Below are 22,395 nucleotides of genomic sequence, written 5' to 3' on the forward strand. Positions count from 1 at the left end.
GGTTTTGAAGAAAATATTTTAAGATGACACATTTGATAGATGAAGAATCAGTGTGAGTATGTCACAAATTCAAATTTAAGACTTTTCATGGCAGCCCCTTATGTCTCTCAGAAAAGGAATTGAAAATTCAATGTTCGTTTCAATCTTGAAAGTGTTTTGTGTAAAGATGGTTCTTTCTTGCAATTCAGAACTTTTGTCAGGCTTTTGATTTCCATTCTCCAATTTTCTGTATCATTTCTAATTGCTCTTTTAAGTTTGTTGCCACTGAAACTTCTAATATTGGAAACTTTTAAGAAAAAGAATATTTGCTCTCTTAAGGCATCCTTGTTTTTATCCTACTCACTTGTCAAGTTCAAGAGTTGACTGGTAGACATGCTTTTAAAGCAGGGATGCTTTTAAAGATTTTAATTCCATCAAATGCTGGTAGTTCTGCCATAGAGTTCTGAGGGTTAATCCTGCAGATGTACTCCTGTATCCATACTGAGTTTCCAGTGGAACAGAATTGAGTCATGTTTATTTTTGAGCATCAAGGCAGCTCAACATGCAAATACTGGAGTAATTTTAAATAAAGTAAAAACTTTGGAAAACATAGTTTGATTATACAATATTACCATTTTCATAAGAAGTAATTGCACTTGGTACTTGCTCAGTAACAAGCAGCAGTGACCCTTCCAATTCTTGTTCAGAGGGAAAAAAGAAAATCTGGCCTTCTCATGGTATATTATATTTACATCAGTTTTGCACTTAAAAATAATTCAATAGTATTGTGTTTTATAACCAGGATATGGAGGAACTTATTATAAATGCTTGTCTTAGTTATAAATAGCAATACTGCATGTTTGGGAGCCTGAACTGATGAACCCCATAGGTAATCTGTTGTCAGAACCTATTATTGTTTAAGTTATTGGTGGGCATGAATTAAAGATTTGTTACTGTCAGGCTGAATACTGCTTAAAGACAGTACCTAAGGGCCAGCCAAGACCAAGAGCTGTTACGCTCAGTATTGCTCAAATGTGAACTAGCAAGGTCTCTAAACAAAGGCAACCTGAAAGAACTTGTGTAGTTGGAAGATGCCAATCACTTGAAGGATTAATGAAAAGCATGTAACATGGCCAACAAGGTCTTTTTTCTTTTAAGAATATTGGGGTGAGGTCTTGATAAGGATTAACTAAGAACAAAGATGGAGAGATGAAGCAAGAGAGATGAGAGACAGTAAAAAGGAAGGGTACCTGGGGCGAGTGAAATGAAACTGAGGGAAAGGAGGATATGGGAGCAGGTGAGAAAAAAATCCCAAGTGAAATGGAAGAAGGCCTAGAATTAAAAGTGAATCACAGCCATATGGATGTGCTAAGGATCAGAGGGTCCCTGCTGCTTCAGTGTGCCTCTTTGGCTGCAGGGTGTTTTCTGTTTGTTAGGTTTTTTTCCCTTGTCTCCTCTTCTTCGGACTCCTTTCATTTTTCCCTTGGTGGCTTGGGGAGGGAGAAGTGACACCATGAAACCTGAGTAACACCCTCAGAGGTCAGTCTGGGCTGAAATGCAGCTTGGCTGGCTTGCTACAGCTAAGGGTGTTAGGATGATGTTTGGACTTGATGATATTCCAGCCACTTCTAACAGTTAACTTCTGGAGTCAGGATCAAATTTTCTCCAAAGAAGGAAACTTCTTCCATAAAGAAAAAAAAAAAAAATTTTTCTTAAAAACACTACTGTCTTTAAAAAAAGAAGCTCAGACTAAGCTTCTGATAAGTATTTAAATATTTCCACTAGTCCCAGTAGTAATGTCATATTTGTTTGGAAAACTAGTATAAATGTTCCTACTATTTTATTTCACTGCTCAGGTATTTTTTCTCATTAATAGTCTTGTAAAGCTACAGAAGAAGATTTAAATTGATTTCATAAATTTTTTGTTAATAGGCAAACTTTGGACCAGAAGTATGAAGGTTGCTTACAATATACTACATAAATTAGGCACAAAACAAGAACCAATGGTACGACCTGGAGACAGGGTGAGTATCTCAATGATTTTTAATTACTAATAATTCAGATTCAACGCTGACAAAGAGAGAATGAGGTATTTGGGGTGCTTAGAGGAAATTAATGAAGTGAAATGTTGGTGAGGTGAAATCTGCCTTTTACTCGGAAAAAGACTGATCATTCAGACAGATGTTTTGAATTGCATAAAAAATAGCCTGAGCTGGTACTTGCTGAATACTAACTTGAAGTTGTGGCAACATCAACAATAAACATTCCCATGGAAAGTGATTTTTGGACATAGAACAGCAGTCTGTTTAGCAAAAGCTTGCTTATGGAGCCTGGAGGTGTCATGTGGGTAGAAAACTTACTTACTCATGACTTTGTAGTTGTTGAGATGGTAGAAACAAGAGAAGCATTGTGGAGGACAAAGACAAGCAAAGTAAGCATATTTTGGCAGCCAGTTAAATAAATAAATTATGCTGTCTGGTAACATAGAGAATATTTCCTTTCTTGATTCCTGACTCTGATGCAGCTACTGCTAGACACTGAATCTAAGTGAGTGGATAAAGCCCATAGAGAACATAGGTTACAGAGTTAACACTTGAAGTTGTTCAGTGAAGACAAGAACATCCTATGGTTTTGCTACTGACATACTTACAAACCTACCCTTTCCTCTGTCAAGCCTGGACGAGCCTGCTACCTCTTTTTCTCTGCCAGGGTGTGCATAGAATTTTCCACATGTCCCACTCCAGGTTGGCTTTAAGATGTGGAATAGAGATTCCAGAACAAATTTGTCAGAAATGCAAATTTTAGTCCTGCCTCAGTGCTTAGAGTTGCGAGGGTGGGATTAAGTTCTCCCCCCACAGGTCTGATAATAATTCTCAGACTGTTGGTTCATTTGGTCCTCTTGTGCCAAACGTAAGAAACACATCTGTTTGCATTACACATTTCTTAGGGCTTCGAAAATGAAAGCATGCAATAATATTTCCCAAAAGAAAAAAGAAGAAAAACAATTTTTAAAAATTAAACCTGACAGTCCTTCCTGTGTTTCTTTTTGAAACAAATCATAAAGAATTTAGCTAAAGGGTCCTTAATCTAAATTGCTTCCTACAGTGTCATTCATCCAGGAGTAGGATCTGAAGAATCCCTTTTACTTGATATACAAGTGTGTCTCCAAGCAACAGCAGAAGAAACAAGTTGTTCACATGTACACATCAAAACAATCCACCCAGAAAGCTCCAAAATGAATAAAGTTCAGAGATGGGCAGTGTGCATTTCTCTCTATCCGTAGTGTGCTAACTGCCCATCTTCGTATTCGTTTACTGCAGCAGCCACTGGCATCTCCTAACATTAAGAAAGGATTTGTGGATAATTCAGGCTGAAAGCTTGAAGTTAAGCTAGTGCATGACACATAAAGAACAAATTGCAGCTCTTCTAAAATAAGTCCACCTAGATTACAGTGAAACATGTTTATAGCTGAGTGCCGAAAGCATATGCTTTGTGTTGTAAAAACATCTTGCCCAGCATCCCTGTGTAACGGAAACATGATCATTTGAGGCAACTTAATGTTGAAGATGAGGTGTTACTGTACTTCTGATGTTTAGGCTGTTAGTCTGGCTGTTAGGCCCCTGTTGTAGTAACATAAAAGCTTTCTGACCTCTTTGAAGATGGCTTTTTATTCTAAGTAATGTATTTCGTGTGACAACAGTGAAAGGTAGTTTTTAAATACTAAAATACAGACATGTATTTCTGATCTTTTCTAAAGGAGAGTGTAATTATTTTCTTATGTTAATATTATATAAAATTCAGAAAGGCCTTTTTCCCTTAAAAACAGCTTCTATCAATACAATCTCTATTTTTGATGACTACCATTACATCACCTCTTAAATTCTTCATCTGAGCCAAAAAATAAATGAATGTGCCTGCATTTCATTCCCTGTTTCTGGTATCATAGTACATGATGAACTGCATTTGCCTTCTATAGTAACTTCAGAAGTTTAACTTTGTGTCACCTCAGACAGCTGCCTGGAAATTCAGCTTGCACTTTGAAATATCTACTAAATAACCAGGTTCTCGTCTGGTAATATACACTGTGTGGTTGTTTTTCCTTCAGCCTTATCTTTTTTTACTTTTACACACATTATTTATTTATTTGGTACAGGTCTGTTAGTGATTAATGTTTTTTGGAGGGGAAGTTAATGCCTCATTCCCACTGGACTTCAGTGAGATTTTTTTCACCTCTGTCAGCTCCTTTGCAAAGATTCCCAGCCAGACCTTTGCTGCCTTTATGTAAGCAGAGACCAACACAAACCCCAACAATCCTCGATGTACCTTTTGGGATCTTTCAACATCTTTCAGATGTTTGCTGGGCTCAGCAAACTACCATCCCCTCAGTGTACCTAGCAAAATCCCTTTCTTTCCATTTCCCCTGAGGCAATTTATGGTGTGTGCATGTAGAATGCATACAGTAAGTTCTGCACAGCCACCTCCAGCAGTTAGATTGTTTCATGTGCAAGTGTATAGATAAAGAAGCAATGTATTTTCTCTGAAGTTTCTCTAAACAGTTGTGAAGATATGGTCTTCAGCTTAAAAGCAGAGATATTTTGGACCCTCTTGGACAAGGTTGGTTAGATTACTAGTTTGAAGAAATCATGTTAATCTATGGAAGGCAACTGTCTTTGAAGCCATGTGAAAACTCTGGAAACAAAATCTGCAGTAACTGAACCTTGGACAGTATATGAAAACATGATGATTTTACTTTGAGAGACTGAAACACAGAACTCCTATGGATGTCAAAGCAGTCAAAACTCGAGACTTATTAAGTAGTTTCAGCAAGTTTTAAGATGCTGTAATAATACACTCTGATCCTCTGTGCAAGCCCAAGGCAATTGTTTGAAGTCATTCGCCATGACTTTTTTCATGCCACTTCAGTTGATTGTGCAGGATAGTTACCAGCTGCGTTACAGCTGTTTAAGACATGAGCAGAGAACATCCACCCGATTGAACCAAAACAAAAATGTAGGTAGGTTCTAGCCACCGAGGTCATTCAGCAGTAAGTGAGAGCAGTAGTATTCCCTGTTTTTGCAAAGACAGTCATGGACTCTCTTTAAGTTGCTGGATCCTCATCGAGATCATATACTCTTGTCTTTCCTCCCCCTTTGTCCCTGGAGGATCTAAAACTTTGCCTGCAGTGCCTGCAGAAGTAACTTGCACAGTTCAGCATGCTGGGGGAAGAAGGGCACCTAGTGAGCATACAGGTGATTTTCTGTGATGCTTTTTTAGAATTCTTTTATCTAGATAATTCCCTAGCCCTAGCCCTGAAGCTGTGAAGTTCTACAAATCCAGGCCTAGGTTGGCATGCTATATGGCCATCTCTGGATGTGACATTTGCTTCTCTAGATATCAGTTATTTTTGTCGACACAGTATGCAGGAACTTCCACACTTGGCCAACAGTCCAATACTAAAATGAAATTGTTGTGTGAGGCAAAGTATAGTGAGGCAAAATAAAATGTCTTAATGATTGGCATAATGGCATAGTAAGTCCGGGCAATCTGAATTGATTATGGATCCACTTTGGTTTTAGTAACTTCAAGCAGATTATTAAATTAGAATGTAAAACTGTTAATTCCATTTACTTGGTTATTTAACATATGTAAAGCAATCACTAAATTGAGAACCAGGTGAAAGGTATTGTTAATGTAGGAAACAAGACAGCATGAAAATATTTAACTACATCCTGAGTGAAAATGTTCACAAAAGGAATATCTATCAAAATAAATTCCTTCTGATTCCTCATTCATTTTTCATTAGGTATTTGAATAGTTACCACAGAAATGTTTCAGTAATCATCTCTCTCCAAAAGGAAGCATGGAAACTCCAATTATCATTATCTGAAACCTGTGATAAAACATTTTTAACATACGTCTCTCTGTTTCAGGTAACACTCGTATTTCCTAACAATGATCCTGCTGCTTTCATGGTAGCATTTTATGGCTGTCTGCTTGCAGAAGTTGTCCCCGTCCCTATTGAAGTGCCACTTACAAGAAAGGTAGGGAACTGAGTTTCTTCTATATACTGCATTTTAAAACTTATGTCAGAACAAATCACAATTGAACATAGCTTTTGAGTACATTTTTGTGGTTAACTAGCTCTGAATCTGAGGATACAAAGATAGTGCTGTATGGTGAGTTACATATAGTTCCTTATTTTCTGTGATGGAAAAACTGAAGATGTGCTTGCAATTTCAGCAAATGCAGGTCCATCTGGAAATGGAGAGAAAAATTTTCCAGCAGAGCAGCTCTGCCAGTCCTAGATGGATTATCTTAGTAGCCTCTCAAAACATTCTGGTGTTGGCCACTGACAAAGAATCACTGGCAACAACTGCTGATTTTCCACCTGTCCCTGCAACCCAAGCTATATTATAATGCCACTAGTGCTGTGTATGCTACTTCAAAGCAGTTACAGAAATGCCTTCTCCTGTGTCTATATGTGCATATGTATCCTGAAGCTTCTGTCGCACCGATCATCTCTGCCAAGGGTGACACTTGAACAAATTAAGTTTGGAATTCTTGACAGAGAACATATATTCATAGAGAAAACCGATCATTGATAATCGGTTTCATATCTAGTGTTGGTTCAGAGATTCAATCCTGTATCCTAGGGAAGGGTTAGTAGACAGAGCAGTTCCAGCCAGAAAGAAAACCTGGGGACAGTGAGGGGAGGGGGCTCAGTGGTGTAGGTGAGCCACACCTGGGAAGCTTACACTTATGCTGCTGAACTTGCATTTTTTTTTTCTGAGGATCTATGCCTTGAAGGCTGTAAATACAGCAAAATGTATTTATTAATTGCAAATTCTTTTTGTCATATTTCCTTAATTTTACCACGGCTGTCTGCAATGCCTGTTGTAAAGTCCTCCCAAATATCCCTTTATATAATCCCTTTTTTATTGGCTAGCACTAATAATGCCTTACCTTAATCATTTGATCTGGAATTGTCCACATAAAGTGTGTTCTATAATCCTTACAAGCTTTCTTATTTAAACTAAATTCTTTTGGAAAACATTGATTAAAGCCATGGTGTGTTTCCAAGGAAAGGGCTGGGGAAATGTATCGCCTTGTTCACATTTTCAATTTTTAAGTTGTCAAGGGCTTTTCTTTGAAATGCTGTGGTGTTACAGCACCCTGGAGCAGAAGCTCAAACTTGTGTTTCATGGACAGGTACCCTGCCTTTCAAATGAAAAGCCACAAAAACAAGTTTCTAAGTCCTCATACAGACTTTGCAGTTTGCACACCTCACATAACAATTTAACAGCTAAAAATATTTGGAGATTCCTTCCTAACTGAACACGTTTGAACCTTCCTTATCTCTGGAAAGCTGAGTTGATCTCATAATTTCTCCATTATGCTCACATGTGTCTGTGGTAGGCCCTTGCCATGGTGAAACAAGAAGGTGGTAGCTGGAGGAAGGGATGGTTTGCTGAACTAGTGAAGGAGTAGAGAGAGATGAGGGAAGGTGAGTGGATCAGACAAGAAAAGGCCATCATCCATCTGAGCAGACATGAAAGTAGCTGAGCAGAAGGAAAGATACTGGGAACCAGGGGGAAGAGGAGACAGGAGGTGCCCCAGCTGAACTGGCTAAGACTGGAGGAAAGGTGCAGGTGAGCCAGAAAGGCCATGCAAGGAGAGAGAATGTGACTTCAACTAGTCTACCTGCTTTGGGGAATAGAGTTATGCTATTTTATTTGTAAAATGTTGTATTTGAGAGCACTGAGACGTGTACATGACTAGAGAATGAGGATAATGATTTTGGTAGAGATACAGTGCATTTGCATCAGGCTATTATTACCTTGCTTTCACATGTGAGTGCAGTACTTTGAGATAGTTAGAGGCAGTTGCATAACATGATGCAATATTTCAGTATAAAACAGAGATTTAAATGCATCAACAAAAAGACAAGCAGACTATGTACATTTTAAGATCATATAGAGTGCTCACATGGATAAGTCTGCTTTCATTCTACAAAGGAAAAGAAGAAACACGGTTTTGAGGGTTAAAAAAATCTACTACATCTTTCCCTGTTACTATTCCAAGGTTTAATGACATTTTAAAGTACATGGATAGGTGTAGATTTGATTTATTTTGGAACATCTGATACCACATCCATCCAATAAACAATAAAATCCAGCTGTCCAATACTCTATGTCATATTAATAACTTACCCTAATTTGGCTGAATGTCTTGGGTGTTTGGGGTTTTTTTATAAATATGTGTGTATACATGGATATATAAATACACACTTACACATACATATATATATATATATATTTATATAAAGGAATGTCTACAGACTTAGACTGCTTAACTACTGCCAAGATCATTCCATAATGTTTAAATATCAAATTAATAAAACAATAACAGAGATGTCAGTGTCACAGTTAAAAAAGCAACATGATCTATGATCTATAATTAAAACTATGCAATCTCACAGAGTGTACTAATGCAAACATTTTTGCATTTGTTTATATGGAATGGGAACTGGAGTGGAAACAATGAGCTGAAAAACGTGTTCTGAGTAGTCCCAGAAGGAATACCTCTGCTTGGTCAAATGGCAGTGGATTGCTTCTGGCATCCGTGGGAAGATGTCATTCGTGTCATCACACAAAGGCCTAGACTGTTCTTTTATGCTTTCCAATTATTTGTTCTCTTCTACATGCTTCAGTACATTCTGGCAGTGGACCTTTTTTGGTTTGCTTTTTGGAAGGCAGAAATGTGAACTAACAAATTGCCCAACAATTATATTATAGGCTAATACAGATTTACAGAATAAGCTGATACAGGATGAGCTATTTCAGGGAGTTATATTATGAGCACATTTTTAATATTAAAAATCTGCATTAGCAGCTTTAATACTGTTCTGCGTTTTCATAAAAAAAGAGTTTTTCACAGCTCTGTGCAAATTTTTTGTGCCTGGCAATTTAAAATTGATCCAGTTTAAGATGTTTGCAGCCAGATAGCCTTTTGGCTTACATATTACTCTGAAGACATCTATATCCAAATGGAAGTAAAGTCTTTTGCTTTACCAGCCCATAGATTTTGCGTGCATTCCCTTTTCTTCCTAGCATGACCACTGTTTTTTAAGGATTTTGGCAGGGGGTTTTTCCAGTTCATTATTAGGCAAGGGTCTGTCTCTCCTTGCTCTTTCTGTATTGCACCTCTGTCTTGACAGCATACCTAAAGTTAATTGTACTACCCCCAAGGACTTCAGGAGACCTGTCTGACATGGCACCTGGGATGGATTACCTGAATACCCAGAAACTGCAAAACATTCTCCAGTTCAGTTTTATTTCAAGACTGCTTCCTGGTGTTCAGCAAAGACCTGGAAATTGTCATTCACATCAGCATGGTTTTGTCTCTTTAGACTTGGGAAATCAGATCTAAAATTAAAAACTGAAATCCAGGCTTTTTTTTTTTTTTTTTTTAAATCAAAACTAACTCTTTATTCAAGAATCAGCACTCAGGGGCTCCACAGTCATTGTAGTGATATAACAAACACCATGTTTTGTTTCTTCTTTCCATGCATTAATACCCCTGAAATCCCTATATCATGAACACTCCCCAAAATTTTTGTAGCTAATTCTCATCCATTGGATTATAGGCTATCTTCTTTCTGAATAGTGTCCCTCTCCAGATATTTTATGTTTCTCAAATATTAGCAAATAGTATGTTCTATACAACATCTCTTTAGATCTGCCACTTTTGTTATCTTGTCTGAAGCTGCAGTATTACAAATCATTTCATTGTATGTGTGATGTGATGTGAATTGCAAAGTATATATCATAGAATGTGCCATCAAAGTAGATACAGGCTTTTGACATGTCAAGTTCTAGTTCAAATAGCAATTTATTATTTCCCTTATGAAAATATTTTAAAAGATGGTTTTGACTTCTTTTTCTTTGGATTTTTTAGTTTAATGTTTTTTTCTGTTTGATGGGCACCATGAAAATTATTATTATTCTGCTCTGATGCAGCCAGGGGAGCTAATGAGTTTTAATCTTAAAACAATATTTTTGTCCTCCAAGCACATTCATAGTTATGCTCAATCACATGCTCTGAACATACGAACAAAGCAATCCCACATAGATCTTTGTGGCATCCTTATCATAGGCAATGAGTATTTGTAGCAGGGCATGACATGAAAGCATGTAAAAATGTATTTCTCAGTCAAAACATGATTTCCTAGCCTCTTACATTTAATGCTCTGTGTGCTTCCAGCAGGCATTTCTGTGCTCTTTCAGATGCTGGCTCTGACACTGTGATCGGAAGAATGTGCCTGTGTATTGTCATAGGAAATCTGGAGATACCCACTCCAGGACACTTGGGTTTTTTTAAAGGATGCTTCATATGGCATAAAAACTGTTTTTCAGGAGCTCTTTTTATTGAATCCCAAGCAGTTAGGTTATTAAAGCTTTAATAGTAGCGAGAGAGATATATCTCTTTAAAGACAGTGAAATTCTCCCAGTCTTGTCTTCCATTTGAAGGCAGAACTGTATTCCAAAGGAAGTACACCTTGGTGCCTTTCCTAGTGTTTCAGGACCTGAGATAAAACAAGCTTTGTTTCCTCTCAGCTTTAGTCATTGTTGGGCTCTAGTGTGCCCGAAACGCTGTAACTCTACCTACTTTTGAACATCCTTTGACAATACATCTCTTTTTCCACTGGATTTAAAATATGCATAAAATGTTACATATTTGCTTTTCAATGACATAGTCTTCCAGTCCCTCCAAAGAATACAGGTTCTCTCAGCCCTCAGTGAGGCCCTGGTGCACACCGCAGGACCCCTGTAAGCCCTGTGCCCATCCTTCCTTCTTCATACTCTTCGGCAGCTGGGCACGGAGCAGAGGTCTTTGCTCAGTTGGACACAGTGAATCTCAGATCCTTTGAAGTCTACGTTTTCTTCTTATGTTTTTGAGTTTAGGAGATGGTAGTTTCCTAGATAGCATATCACATTTCATGCAGTGCCTGCTGCCAAAAATAACTGTTGTCTTGCTTTCATTGAGACTTTTGGACATTAAGACTGCTCATAGCTCCAGATTTCATGTACAAATTGCAGCCATATAGCAAAGGTCTGCCTGAGGAGACAGCTGATTTCTTCATCTTAAAGCTGGTTATGAAGATGGCATCTGCTTTGTGTTTAATTTTTATTAAGGCCTTTGATGTTTGAGTTTTAAAAATAGAGGGTTTCCGTGATGCCTTTTCACTTTTGGTTCAGAACTGATAATGCTTGGCCTTTACGTCTGATGGTTGCCCTATTTGTTCTTTACTGGCAAATTTTTGTTAGGGTAAGGGCAAATAGAGCTCAAATAGGCATCGTAACAGAAAACAAGATTAGTTCAGTCTGCAGTGCTTTGCCACATAATTATCAGTTTGAAAGCAGTCTGGGATTTGCAGGTGGACAGGAGTAACCTTTTTCAGGCCAACCTTCGCACAGGCTGCCTCTTCCTTCCTTCCTTATTAGATAAGGACATGCACTCTCACTCACGGAGAAAGGATCATAATTGTTTTCCTTCACACAGATACTCTCACAAAGCATTCTAGAAATGACATTAACAGCATGCTGAAATGCAACCACACGTGGGATTTTTTTTATCCTGACAATGAATTATCGCTCTCTGCAGAAGGAAGAAGACAATTTGCCTCCAGGTACTGGTGAAAACTTTCAGGGAACCTTTAATAAAAGTCTTTAGAGAACCTTGAATGACTACCTACAGCAGAGAGGATTTCCAGCTCGCTTCATCTGAAAGATTGATCTCTCTAGGTGTTTGCAGACATAGTGTAAAGCTATGCAGACATCATTTTTCATATCTCAGCAAGTGCTGTGCCTTCAAGAAATGTAAAATGATAGTTCCAAAGTCAGCAATTGGTCTCAAACCTCATGCTACAATACCTCAGCTCTATCTTTTGCCTTCCACCTGCATTACATGTGATTTCAAACTGTGAACTGTGGAGCATTTGACAATGAGCATCGCTGGCAAGTCTCTCCCTGTCTGCAGTTGGGACTACATTTGTTGAGTTGTTTCACCTGGGCTCCACTGGTCCCAGAGGTTTTTTCTACCCCCACAGAATTTAGCAAGATAAAGTGTTTGTGTCAAGTAGCAGATTAGCATAAATTACCAAAATAGCAAAGAACACTGCTGACAAAACAGTGTGTCCTGAAAAGTTGTTCACTTTACAGGCAGGAGAGTGATTTTATTTAAGGGGGGAACAGGATTTTTTTTTTTTTTTTTTTTTTTTTTTGTCAGCAGATGATTTGGCTTCTTTTTCTTTTCTACTTACAAAGCAGTTTTCAGCATTACATTCATTCTACATTACTCAAAAGGGATGCCGATAGCTTGTCTCTGCAATCTGAAATAATCAATGCCTTTAAAGTCAGTAGTCTCTTTCCTAGCCCACACGGAAGCTTTCACTGCTTCATGCAAATGACTGCATTTTCAAATAATTTTTCAAACTTCAGAGTTTTACCCAAGGTCCTCAGTGCTTTGGACCTGTCATGCTGAGGTATGAGGAACAACAAACACTATTGTGTTTACGTGCTTGAGTGTGTAGGTAAGGGTGTGGTGTGTCTGTGGGATGTATAAGGCTCTCAGCTTGAGATGGTTTCCACCTCCTGGCTGTCAGTCCAGTAGCTCAACACCACTGGAATAGTTAGAAACAGTTGTTTCTGTGGGGCAGCAGGTATCACAGGGGCATCTGCATGGGGCAAGAGATATCAACCCCTTTTTCATGTCTCTGTTCTCTGGAGTACTTTTTGCTTCTAAGTCAGAATGAAGCCACCTGAAGCAGGCAGGAGGTGGTGATAACTAGTTAGGAGGTGTGAAACTGAGACTGAAATTGGGAATGATGGACACAGACTAGCAGACTGCCAGAAAGCTTTGTTGTGTTCATTCTGTAAGATCCTCAACTGGAGTTCCTGTGGCCATTGAGAACAGCGTCTGTCACAGTACCTCTTCTTCAGCAACTTGATTCTAACTTTACTTTTTTCTTGCAAGGCAGGATTTAATGTGTACACCAAGGGCATGGCATTAGATTTGAAAGTCTATAAACCACACTGGATATTGTCCATGCATGGTGAAATTCTTACAATCTCCTGTAGAAGTATTGTATCACATAATTGTTTAGGCATGTTGTCCTTTCAAATGAATGAATTAACTGTACAGAAAAGAATGGGGTGAAGATTTTAATGCTATTTGAGATGGGATTGCCCTGATGTAAAAGTCTGTTAAAATCTGTGACGTGTGACTAGATGGTATTACATAATCTGTACAAGAGTCTCTCTGCTTGTGTGTAAACTACTACAAATGAATAATATTTATGTGGATATGCTCTAAACTGGTTGATATGGCACTAAGTGGAAGCATAGTCATTCTTTCTTGTGGTATCTGATAAACCCAAACTGTTAATACAAGTTCCCTTTTCCTGTTGTTTGGTTTTGCTTTAAGAACTTGACAGATCATTTCTTAACTGATGCATTCCCCAGGGCTGTGATATGCTGATGCTCTAAGGTCCATACTTTCTACTGGTTTATATATGTTAGATTTTTAGCAGAATTTATTAGTCCATTTCTGCTTGTAAAGCCCTCCATTAAATGGGATTTGGTTGCTTAAGAATTAGCATTTTCTTGGTACAGTGGTTAAAGAGTTTGCTGGAAGTCTTTTATATGGCATACAGTTACAATGACATTTTATTTTTAATTTCAAATTGAAGGTGATGGAGTTGCTGCATTCAGTTATGAAATTTATATGCAATATTGTTTGTTAATTGGTAGCTAGAAAATCATACATATATATACATTGGTAACCATTTTTTAGATTAAATTTTGTGAGAAGTTTTTGGTAATGGTAGTATGGATCTGATATTTTAAGAAACTGGTGTCCTCTCTTTATACATGATAGAATAGCAGGTTGTAGAGGCTATGTCTTGCCCAAGGAGTGATGTTCTCCATGGAGCACTTCAGCCCTCATCTTCCTGCCATTCCTTCTGAGGGACCTCTAAGGAGAAACATCACTCCCACACTGTGTAGGCATCCACATTTCATTCTGATGAGCAGACTCCAAGAGTGGAAATGCCAGGTCTCATCCTGATGTGAAATCAGGATCCAGTGTGGCTAGGCACTGGTCCCAGGGGGTTTTACAACATACATACAGACCAGCTAACACAAAAGTCAGTGAGGACAGTAATGCTTGACAAAGCCCTTTTTGTCCTGGAAGCCTACTTGGAGCAAGCACAGTGGGGTCAACAACATGCTCCCCAAAATGTTGTTCATGGATACACCAGTATTATTTTCTGTTGTTCAAAGGGTACTCTCCTTTGGTTTTGACTGGAAAAGATGATGCATGAGCTTGATTTTAAAAAGCTTTCCCGAAAAAGTACCTTGTCAATTTTTTCCAATTTTTATATGCATTTTGGTTATAGTAAGCAAAAGCAAATGTAATAATTCTGGATGGAAGGAGTTACATAGCATAGTTTTGACAGATCAGTTTATTGTCCCGCATGGTTTGCTCAGCTATCAAAGTTCTGATAATTGCTGCCATATACGTATTTTGAGCTGGTATGGAAAACAAGTAAGCTTTTGTTTTTCCTCTGATCCCATTGCTTCCCCATTTTATATTGCTTTATTTGACTTCATAAAAATTGCATTAAAAATTAGTCAGATACACTTTGGGGCTTTCTTTCCATCATACGGTTTTGCTTTGAATAAATCAATATATTAAGGCAACTGCTTTGTATTTCTGGTTGCTTTCATGGTTAAGTGTGTTTTATGGTTGATTTGAAAGGTATTTTAATTTGATCCTTTAAGACTCTGTAGGCTATTTTCTGCAGAATCATTCTGTGAATAAAGTGTTAATGCTTCTATGTGCATTTACATCTAGGGCTTTGCTCTCTTGAAGAGCCTAGCGGATAGATGTAAAGTTCATGAAAGAATCATGATGAGAGACTGCACATAAAGCAGACATAATGCTGTGGAAGCACAGCATCTCTTAAAGAACAGCATCTCTTAAAGAACAGCTATGGCCTAGACTTGAAAATCAGTACATGACTTCTTAGCCTCACTGCTTATATCCCCTTGATGAAGGTAAAAAGCAATGTACTTTCTCTAATGGGCACTTGACTATCTGTAGTGCTCCTGAAATGTGCCTGTAACTACTCAATGAACTGGTTATTGATGAATCAGGTTAGATCACCATAAATAGTGATACTGTCACCACTGTATGTCCATCATAATATCTTAAGGGTTGAAAGCTTTCTCCGGGTGGATGCATCAATAACCTGTATTATTTCCTAGAACTGTTGCAGAATCATAGAATAGTTGGGGTTGGAAGAGACCTCTGAAGGTCATATGATCCAGCTCCCCTGCTCAAGCAGGGCCACCTGGAGCAGGTTGCCCAGGACTATGTGCAGGTGGATTTTTAGTATCTCCAAGGATGGAGGCTCTACAACCTCTCTGGACAACCTGTGCCTGTCATCCTCTCAGTAAAAAAGTGCTTCCTGATATTCAGAGGGAACCTCATCATCTGTTTCAGTTTGTGCCCATTGCCTCTGGTCCTGTCACTGGGCACTACTGGAGATTGCTCTTCTTTACACCCTCCCTTCAGCTGTTTGTATGCATTGATGAGATCCCCCCTGAGACCTCTCTTCTCACGGCTGAGCAGTCCCAGCTCTCTTCAGTCTTTCCTTATAGGAGAGATGCTCCAGTCCCTTAATTATCATTGTGGCCCTTTGCTGGATGATCTCCAGTAGCTCCATGTCTTGTAATTGGAAACCCAGAACTGGACCCAGCACTTGAGGTGGGCCTCATCAGTGCTGAGGGGAAGGATCACCTCCTGCAACCTGCTGGCAATGCTTTGCCTAACACAGCCCAGGATACCATTTGCCTTCTTTGTTCAAGGGCACATTGCTGGTTCACATTCAACTTGGTGTCCACCAGGACCCCCAGGTCCTTTACTACAAAGCTGCTTTCCAGCCAGTCAGCCCCCAGCCCATGCTGGTGCATGAGATGGTTCCTCCTGCAGTGCAGGACTTTTCATTTGCCTTTGTTGGACTTCATGAGATTCCTGTCAGCCCATTTTTCCAGGGGCCCCTCTGGATGGCATGATCCTCTGGCGCATCAGCCACTCCTCCCAGTCACTTGTCATTTCTGAAGAGATGCGAGAGCAGGCACCGTCTGATGGCTTAAGTTCCCTTTATGATATATGTTGTTGCAAAGAGGATCTCTAGGTTGTGGGATTCCTTTGTCAATGTACAAATGAGTTTTTCTAATCAGCTAAAGTGCTTGAAGGAAAGAGACTGTTTTCCTCTCAAGGACAGTAATATTTTCAGCTTATGGTCACTTCTAATCAGTTCTGTGTATTGCTTTTATTTTGTCATCTATTAGGATGCTGGAAGTCAACAAATAGGCTTTTTGCTTGGAAGCTGTGGAGTTACTGTGGCCTTGACTAGCGATGCATGCCATAAAGGACTGCCTAAAAGCCCCACAGGGGAGATACCCCAGTTTAAAGGTAAGCTGGCCCTTACTTATCATGGATGTCATGGGTCATTTACTACAATAACGATCATTGCACTTGTTTAGTTGTAGCGGGTGAGGATCAGGCCTGTGATGAAACACTTGCCAGAGGAGCAGTCGTGGCTGCCCCGGCTGTGTGTCGCTGGCTGGCTGAGATCACCGCTCCTGCCTCGTGGCTGCCGAGCAGTGCCAGTGCTCCTGATCCGGTTCTCCGCTCGCTCAGCCAGGCTGCTGAGATCATCTGGGGCCACAAGCGAAATTAAGCCAACAGATTTAGGACTGTAGTAGATGAGAAGCAGTTGGGTGATGCAATCCTATAGCTGAGTGGTAAGGACAGTAACCTCTGACACGAGAGTGGTAATAAACTATTTGGGTCAGTAACAGCTTAAACTGCCCAGCCATTTCCTCAAGGATTGTCTGAGAAGGCCGCGGTAGCTGTGTTAAGAAAGTAGTTCTGGAAAACCTTCTTTCTCATGCTATGCTGAGGTTTAAAAGAAGCAGTGTTTAAGTAATGGTGACACAGGCATTTGGGAAAAAATCTCTGGCAGAGAAGAATTTTGTCTTGTCTTATCTGGCAGAGGCTCAACAAAAGCTGAATTTTCTTTATACCTCAGGCTGGCCAAAGCTGCTGTGGTTTGTCACGGAGTCTAAACACCTCTCCAAGCCACCTCGAGACTGGTTCCCACACATCAAGGATGCAAACAATGACACAGCTTACATTGAGGTGAGTTAACGAAGATGCATCTTCTTCTTGAATCACTGCATATGGCACTTCTGGATTAGGTAAACATCATTATTCATTTGCTAGTAACAGAAGCAAAGAACATCCTGTTTTAGCTTGTTAATAGGTAATATTTTCTAATAAATTATACTGGATATTGATTTCAGAGAAGTTAATGAAATATTAAATTGCATTTCAGGCATTTCTAATGCTAATGTTTTTATGTCATCTATGTGGCTGCCACAATATTACATAAAACTTGCCTTGACCAATCTCAGTCCTCACTGTGGGTTTTCCCAATAGCTTTGAGACAGATAGACTGCAAGTTTCACAGTGAAGCCTCAGTTCTCATATCACAACTTTCAGACCCTTTGAAAGAGGAGGATCTTTTTGTTCAGATGCTTGCCTGTCACTTATTGCTTTGTGAGTCACACTCCCCCCAAAAGACCAGCATCAGGAAGGGAAAATTAGCAATGCTGTTAAGTTTAATTTTTCACTTTTTTTTTTTCCCATTCTTTTTTCCCACTTCTGCATAGACTCAAATGACTTAAATTCAGTGATGTTAGTACTGAATTTAAATGATTATTCAAAAGGAGTAAATTCAAGTGATTGGAGCGAAGGTATTTCCTATCTTCATGCCGTCAGAACACTGGGCTAGAGAAGCAGAGATGCCTCCATTTTCAAACTTGACAATTTCCTTCCTCATGGAGAAAGATAAATGTTTAATTTACTCTAATTGCCAGTGATAGTTTTCAGACTAAAGTTGAAAAAACTACTGCAATCATCGGCAATGATCTCCTACCTCTTTTTATGCTGCTTTCTCATGACTCTTTCATATTCTTCCAATCAAAGATCTTGTGTCTTTCAGTCTGCATATGTATACATTATTATAACAGCACCCAACAACGATTCTGTGGTCAGCTATTATCCCATGCTTTATAAGACATCGAAGGAAGAAGCTCAGGTTTATTGGTTGGCTTATAAAATTTAACATGTGAACACTGAGCAGACTGAACTAGGTTATTCTCTGCTGAATCTACCCAGTGCTTTAGTCACTAACGTGATCCGAATTGTTAGAATTATTTTTACGTAATGCCTGTATTCAAACAGTAGAGGAGTTTCTGATATCAAACTGGGAAAACTTCAGTGAAAAAGAGAAAGCCTATCTGAAAAAAAGTGTCTTTTAACAAAAAAAGCCTCCCAAACACCTCAATACTTGTGCCTTCTAAAAGTAGAGTCATTAGATGTGTCCATCATCCACTTATGTAGGAAACACTTTAAATGTAGCTATTAAACAATGGAAATAGGGCAACTATTGCACATCAACTTTCCCCACTTACTTCTTCATAGTACAAAACTTGTAAAGATGGAAGCGTGCTTGGGGTGACTGTGACAAGGATTGCACTGCTGACGCACTGCCAAGCTCTGACCCAGGCATGTGGATACACAGAAGGTATGGAATGTGCTTCCCTTGCTTCAGCCTTAAAATCAAGTGTGAATTGTAATTTGTTTCTCACCAGGCTCCTGTCTTATGTTTTACATAGATCTGTGTCAAAGACTTCTAGATTTAAAAACCTGACTTTTTTTTTCATAGGTTTTAGAAAATATGCACATGTTTAAAATAGATTTGTGAGAGGTCCTAGCTAATACAAATCTTACAGAGTAGACTTACTATGAAAGTTAAGCTTTGAGGTCATCAGTCATGTTATACTGAAGCTTCCTTCCTTTGAGTGGGTTTACCTTGGGTCAATGCCATGTTCTAAAAAATAAACTCTGTTTTGTTTTTGTTGGACAGCTGAAACAATTGTGAATGTATTAGATTTCAAGAAGGATGTTGGTTTATGGCATGGGATTCTTACAGTAAGTATGTTTTTTTATTCTGTGTGAGTATTTCAAAATAAACCAACCTGATATGCTTATTACTGTCACAAACTGGGATGTCCTACACTTTCTTCTAATAGAAAATTTTCTGTTTTCAAAGCAGAAAATATGTGACTTAAACCTATGATCTTCTGCTAGTGCACTTACCCATAATGAGCACGATAAAGATGCCAGTGTATTTTTATGCGTCGTGTCAAGTACTCTGGCCCCACTCTGACCATCTTATTCTGATCTTACTAATGTGTGATTTTGAGATCAGACTTTATAGCAGAAACAAATTAAATTAGTATTTGCCTCTGTAAGGATATGATCCAATGGCATAGCTGTATTGCCATGGACTATCTTCTCTACCAAAACTACTACTGTTGGTTTGTTAACATTAAAGCATTTCTGATACTTTAAATTGCATAAATTGTCTATTTGCTCTTTGAATGTCTTCCTCGACTGACATGAGAGGCAATTGACATATTTTTGAGGATTGCTTCTAAAGGTGCTGCTGCAGTCAGTGACTGACAAAACACTTACTAATCAGTGATCGTTTAAAGAACTGATATCGTTTTGAAGGGTCACTGTTTGGGGGTCCCAGGATTTACAGGCCGTAGATGCTACGATTCCCACCCATGCAGTGTTATACTGTTCTTAATATCAAAGGGCAGTAATAACACTTCTGAAGCAGAAACGGTCTGTTAGCCTTAACGCTCATAAGTATCTCATGTTAAAAAACCATCTTTATCACTGAAGTTGAAAGCAAGCATCTAATAGAGCTTCTCTGTTACTTCCTTTGCTATTAATCTTGGTATGAACTTAATGTTTTTCATGACTTGCCTGTAAGTGCTTTTCCTGTACCTACACTTCTGCCAGACTGAAGGGAGAACTATCTTTTGCAATTCTACAGGTGTTTAGATGACTAATCCACTGGGACACTTAACCTTTCTTAAGCCTAGATTTTCCAAAACAAATACTGTATTTAACCTGAGCTGCTATGAGTGTTGCCCTCAGAAGATGTTTCTAAATGGTAAAGCAGCAGCTCATTTACAGGCTGTTTGTTTAGTAGTAGCACTGAGAAATCACTAAAGCCATTGACTGCCTCAGACTGTGAGATTGGTTTTGGATCTGTCTTCGGTTTCATTCAGCTGCAACTTTTCATGACCTTGTTGAAAATACTGAAATTAGCCCAACTGGAGAAGGTCTAAAAACTCCTTCATTTATTTTCTGCTAAATAAATTGATCTCTGCTTAGTCTGTGACTCCAATTTCTGACTACTGTCTTTCAAATAATTTGTGCCCCACTACCATTAGTAGTTTTTCAGTCTTCACAGAGATAGATTTCTTTAGACAGATATGTTGCAGTTACTTATGTTTTTGAGTAAAGAGTCTTCATATGTAGTGAAGTTCATTAGGCTTAGGGATAATGTTAACCTACATAGCAAACATACAGACATTGTTCATCCAATGGTTTTTTATTTCTTCTTTTTAAAGTGAATCACTTCAGGTATAAATAAGAGGTAAATCTGTTTCCTTTTTTTCAGTACCACTTCAAAGTTATGATCTAATTAGTCTAAATCCTTAATCCTTAATGAAAGCATTTGAAAATGAGGGTCTGTTTTACCTTAATGTAGATAGCTAGATAGGAAAAGATGAATACCAGGTTTGACAATAAAGCAAGCATAGAGTGATTTGCATAGATGCCCCTGTACATAATACAACAAAAATAATTACGATTGTTGTATAAAACCCATTTATCTTATTTGATTTCAGAGTGTCATGAACATGATGCATGTTATAAGTATTCCATACTCCTTAATGAAAGTGAATCCACTGTCATGGATACAAAAAGTCTGTCAATACAAAGGTAAGGAGCAAGTATATACAAAAGTATGCTTGATAATCAAAATTAAAAGTACAAATTGATAATACAGCTGTATAGCTCTTATATGGTGTATTAGTAATCTTCCCATTCTTATTGCAGCAAAAGTTGCCTGTGTAAAATCCAGAGACATGCACTGGGCATTGGTGGCACATCGAGATCAGAGAGACATCAACCTTTCCTCACTGCGTATGCTAATAGTGGCTGATGGTGCAAACCCATGTAAGCTATGCTTCTGTAGTCCAGTAGAGAATAGGGAGTATTTTTATGCCTTGCATTTAAAGTCCTTCAGTCATATTAGCTAAAATATTTACAAAGCATAGGATTTGTCTACTGAAAGCTATACAATATTTATGGAAGCAGTAATTAATTTTGGATTTTTAAAAAATATATTTTTTCTTTAGCTAATCCTGAATCAAACTTGTTATTACACATAATGAAAGTTGAAGTAAATCCAATTTTGTTTTACATGAAAGACTGAAGTAAACAGCCTTAAACTATAGAAAGGATCAGAACATTTCTTCTGGATAATGGTCCTCAGATGCAGAAGTAACCGAGAATTTTAGGGGAATACTGAATTAATAGCATGAACTGCTTATATTATTTAAGATACCAGTGTATAGGTGCTCTATTTGTAAGTAGTAGTTTGGTTTGAGTTTCTGAATTAAATCTTCAATTTGTCTTATCCTCAAAAAGAAAACTGCAATGAAATTCATATTGTAAATCTAGCAGTAATGGCTTTTCTATGTAAGCATAGTGAAAGGGCTTTATGCTCAAAAATTAGTGTTTGTTCTCTGTATGCATACACAACCATAAATATATATATATAGTTATAGCAGCTTTGACTTCTTTCCCTGTGGACGTGAGTCCCTTTTTAATTTTTTTCTCCTGAAAAGTCCGTATATTCAGTAGTAAGTTTGCAGTTTGAATAGCTTCACTTCAGAAATCAGATTATTTTTATCCTCTGTTAATTTTTTTTTTTTTACTCCAGGGTCTATTTCTTCCTGTGATGCATTTCTCAATGTCTTCCAAAGTAAAGGTCTAAGACAGGAGGTCATTTGTCCCTGTGCTAGCTCACCGGAAGCTCTCACTGTGGCTATTCGAAGGTACTGTGTTACACCAGCAGAAATAGACCCACTGTAGGATATATGTGGTAATTTGAAAAGAAATAAAAATTTATTCAAGTATGAACCTGCATACTTAACTTCTGAATGCTATTTTTATTTTTCATTTTGTTTATGTCCAAAGAAGGCATAGAAGAAGAATTTGTAGAGTAATAATTTAACTTCAGAATGCTTTATAATATATTTCCCATTTCTGTAATTTTACCTATTTTTAAATGAAATAGACTGAAATGAAAGAGGTATTTCTGTAAAAAGAAGTGGAAAAATGCCATCATAA

The 22,395-nt window shown here is 38.2% G+C and overlaps 1 protein-coding gene across 4 annotated transcripts in view; it reads left to right on the forward strand.

The window, feature by feature from the left end:
- DIP2C (disco interacting protein 2 homolog C) overlaps positions 1-22,395 on the forward strand; it is a 332,048-nt gene that overhangs the window by 229,302 nt on the left and 80,351 nt on the right. For all 4 annotated transcript variants that reach the window (XM_042801790.1, XM_042801791.1, XM_042801792.1 and 1 more), the window contains 9 exons: positions 1,912-2,003; positions 5,910-6,020; positions 16,398-16,521; positions 17,141-17,250; positions 18,598-18,700; positions 19,043-19,107; positions 20,886-20,979; positions 21,097-21,216; positions 21,986-22,100. In XM_042801790.1, coding sequence (XP_042657724.1) covers positions 1,912-2,003; positions 5,910-6,020; positions 16,398-16,521; positions 17,141-17,250; positions 18,598-18,700; positions 19,043-19,107; positions 20,886-20,979; positions 21,097-21,216; positions 21,986-22,100 — 934 coding nt within the window. The remainder of the gene's footprint in view (positions 1-1,911; positions 2,004-5,909; positions 6,021-16,397; positions 16,522-17,140; positions 17,251-18,597; positions 18,701-19,042; positions 19,108-20,885; positions 20,980-21,096; positions 21,217-21,985; positions 22,101-22,395) is intronic.

The sequence above is a fragment of the Tyto alba genome, unplaced genomic scaffold, assembly GCF_018691265.1.
Source record: "Tyto alba isolate M040663 unplaced genomic scaffold, T.alba_DEE_v4.0 Super-Scaffold_38, whole genome shotgun sequence".
Taxonomy (NCBI): Eukaryota; Metazoa; Chordata; class Aves; order Strigiformes; family Tytonidae; genus Tyto; species Tyto alba.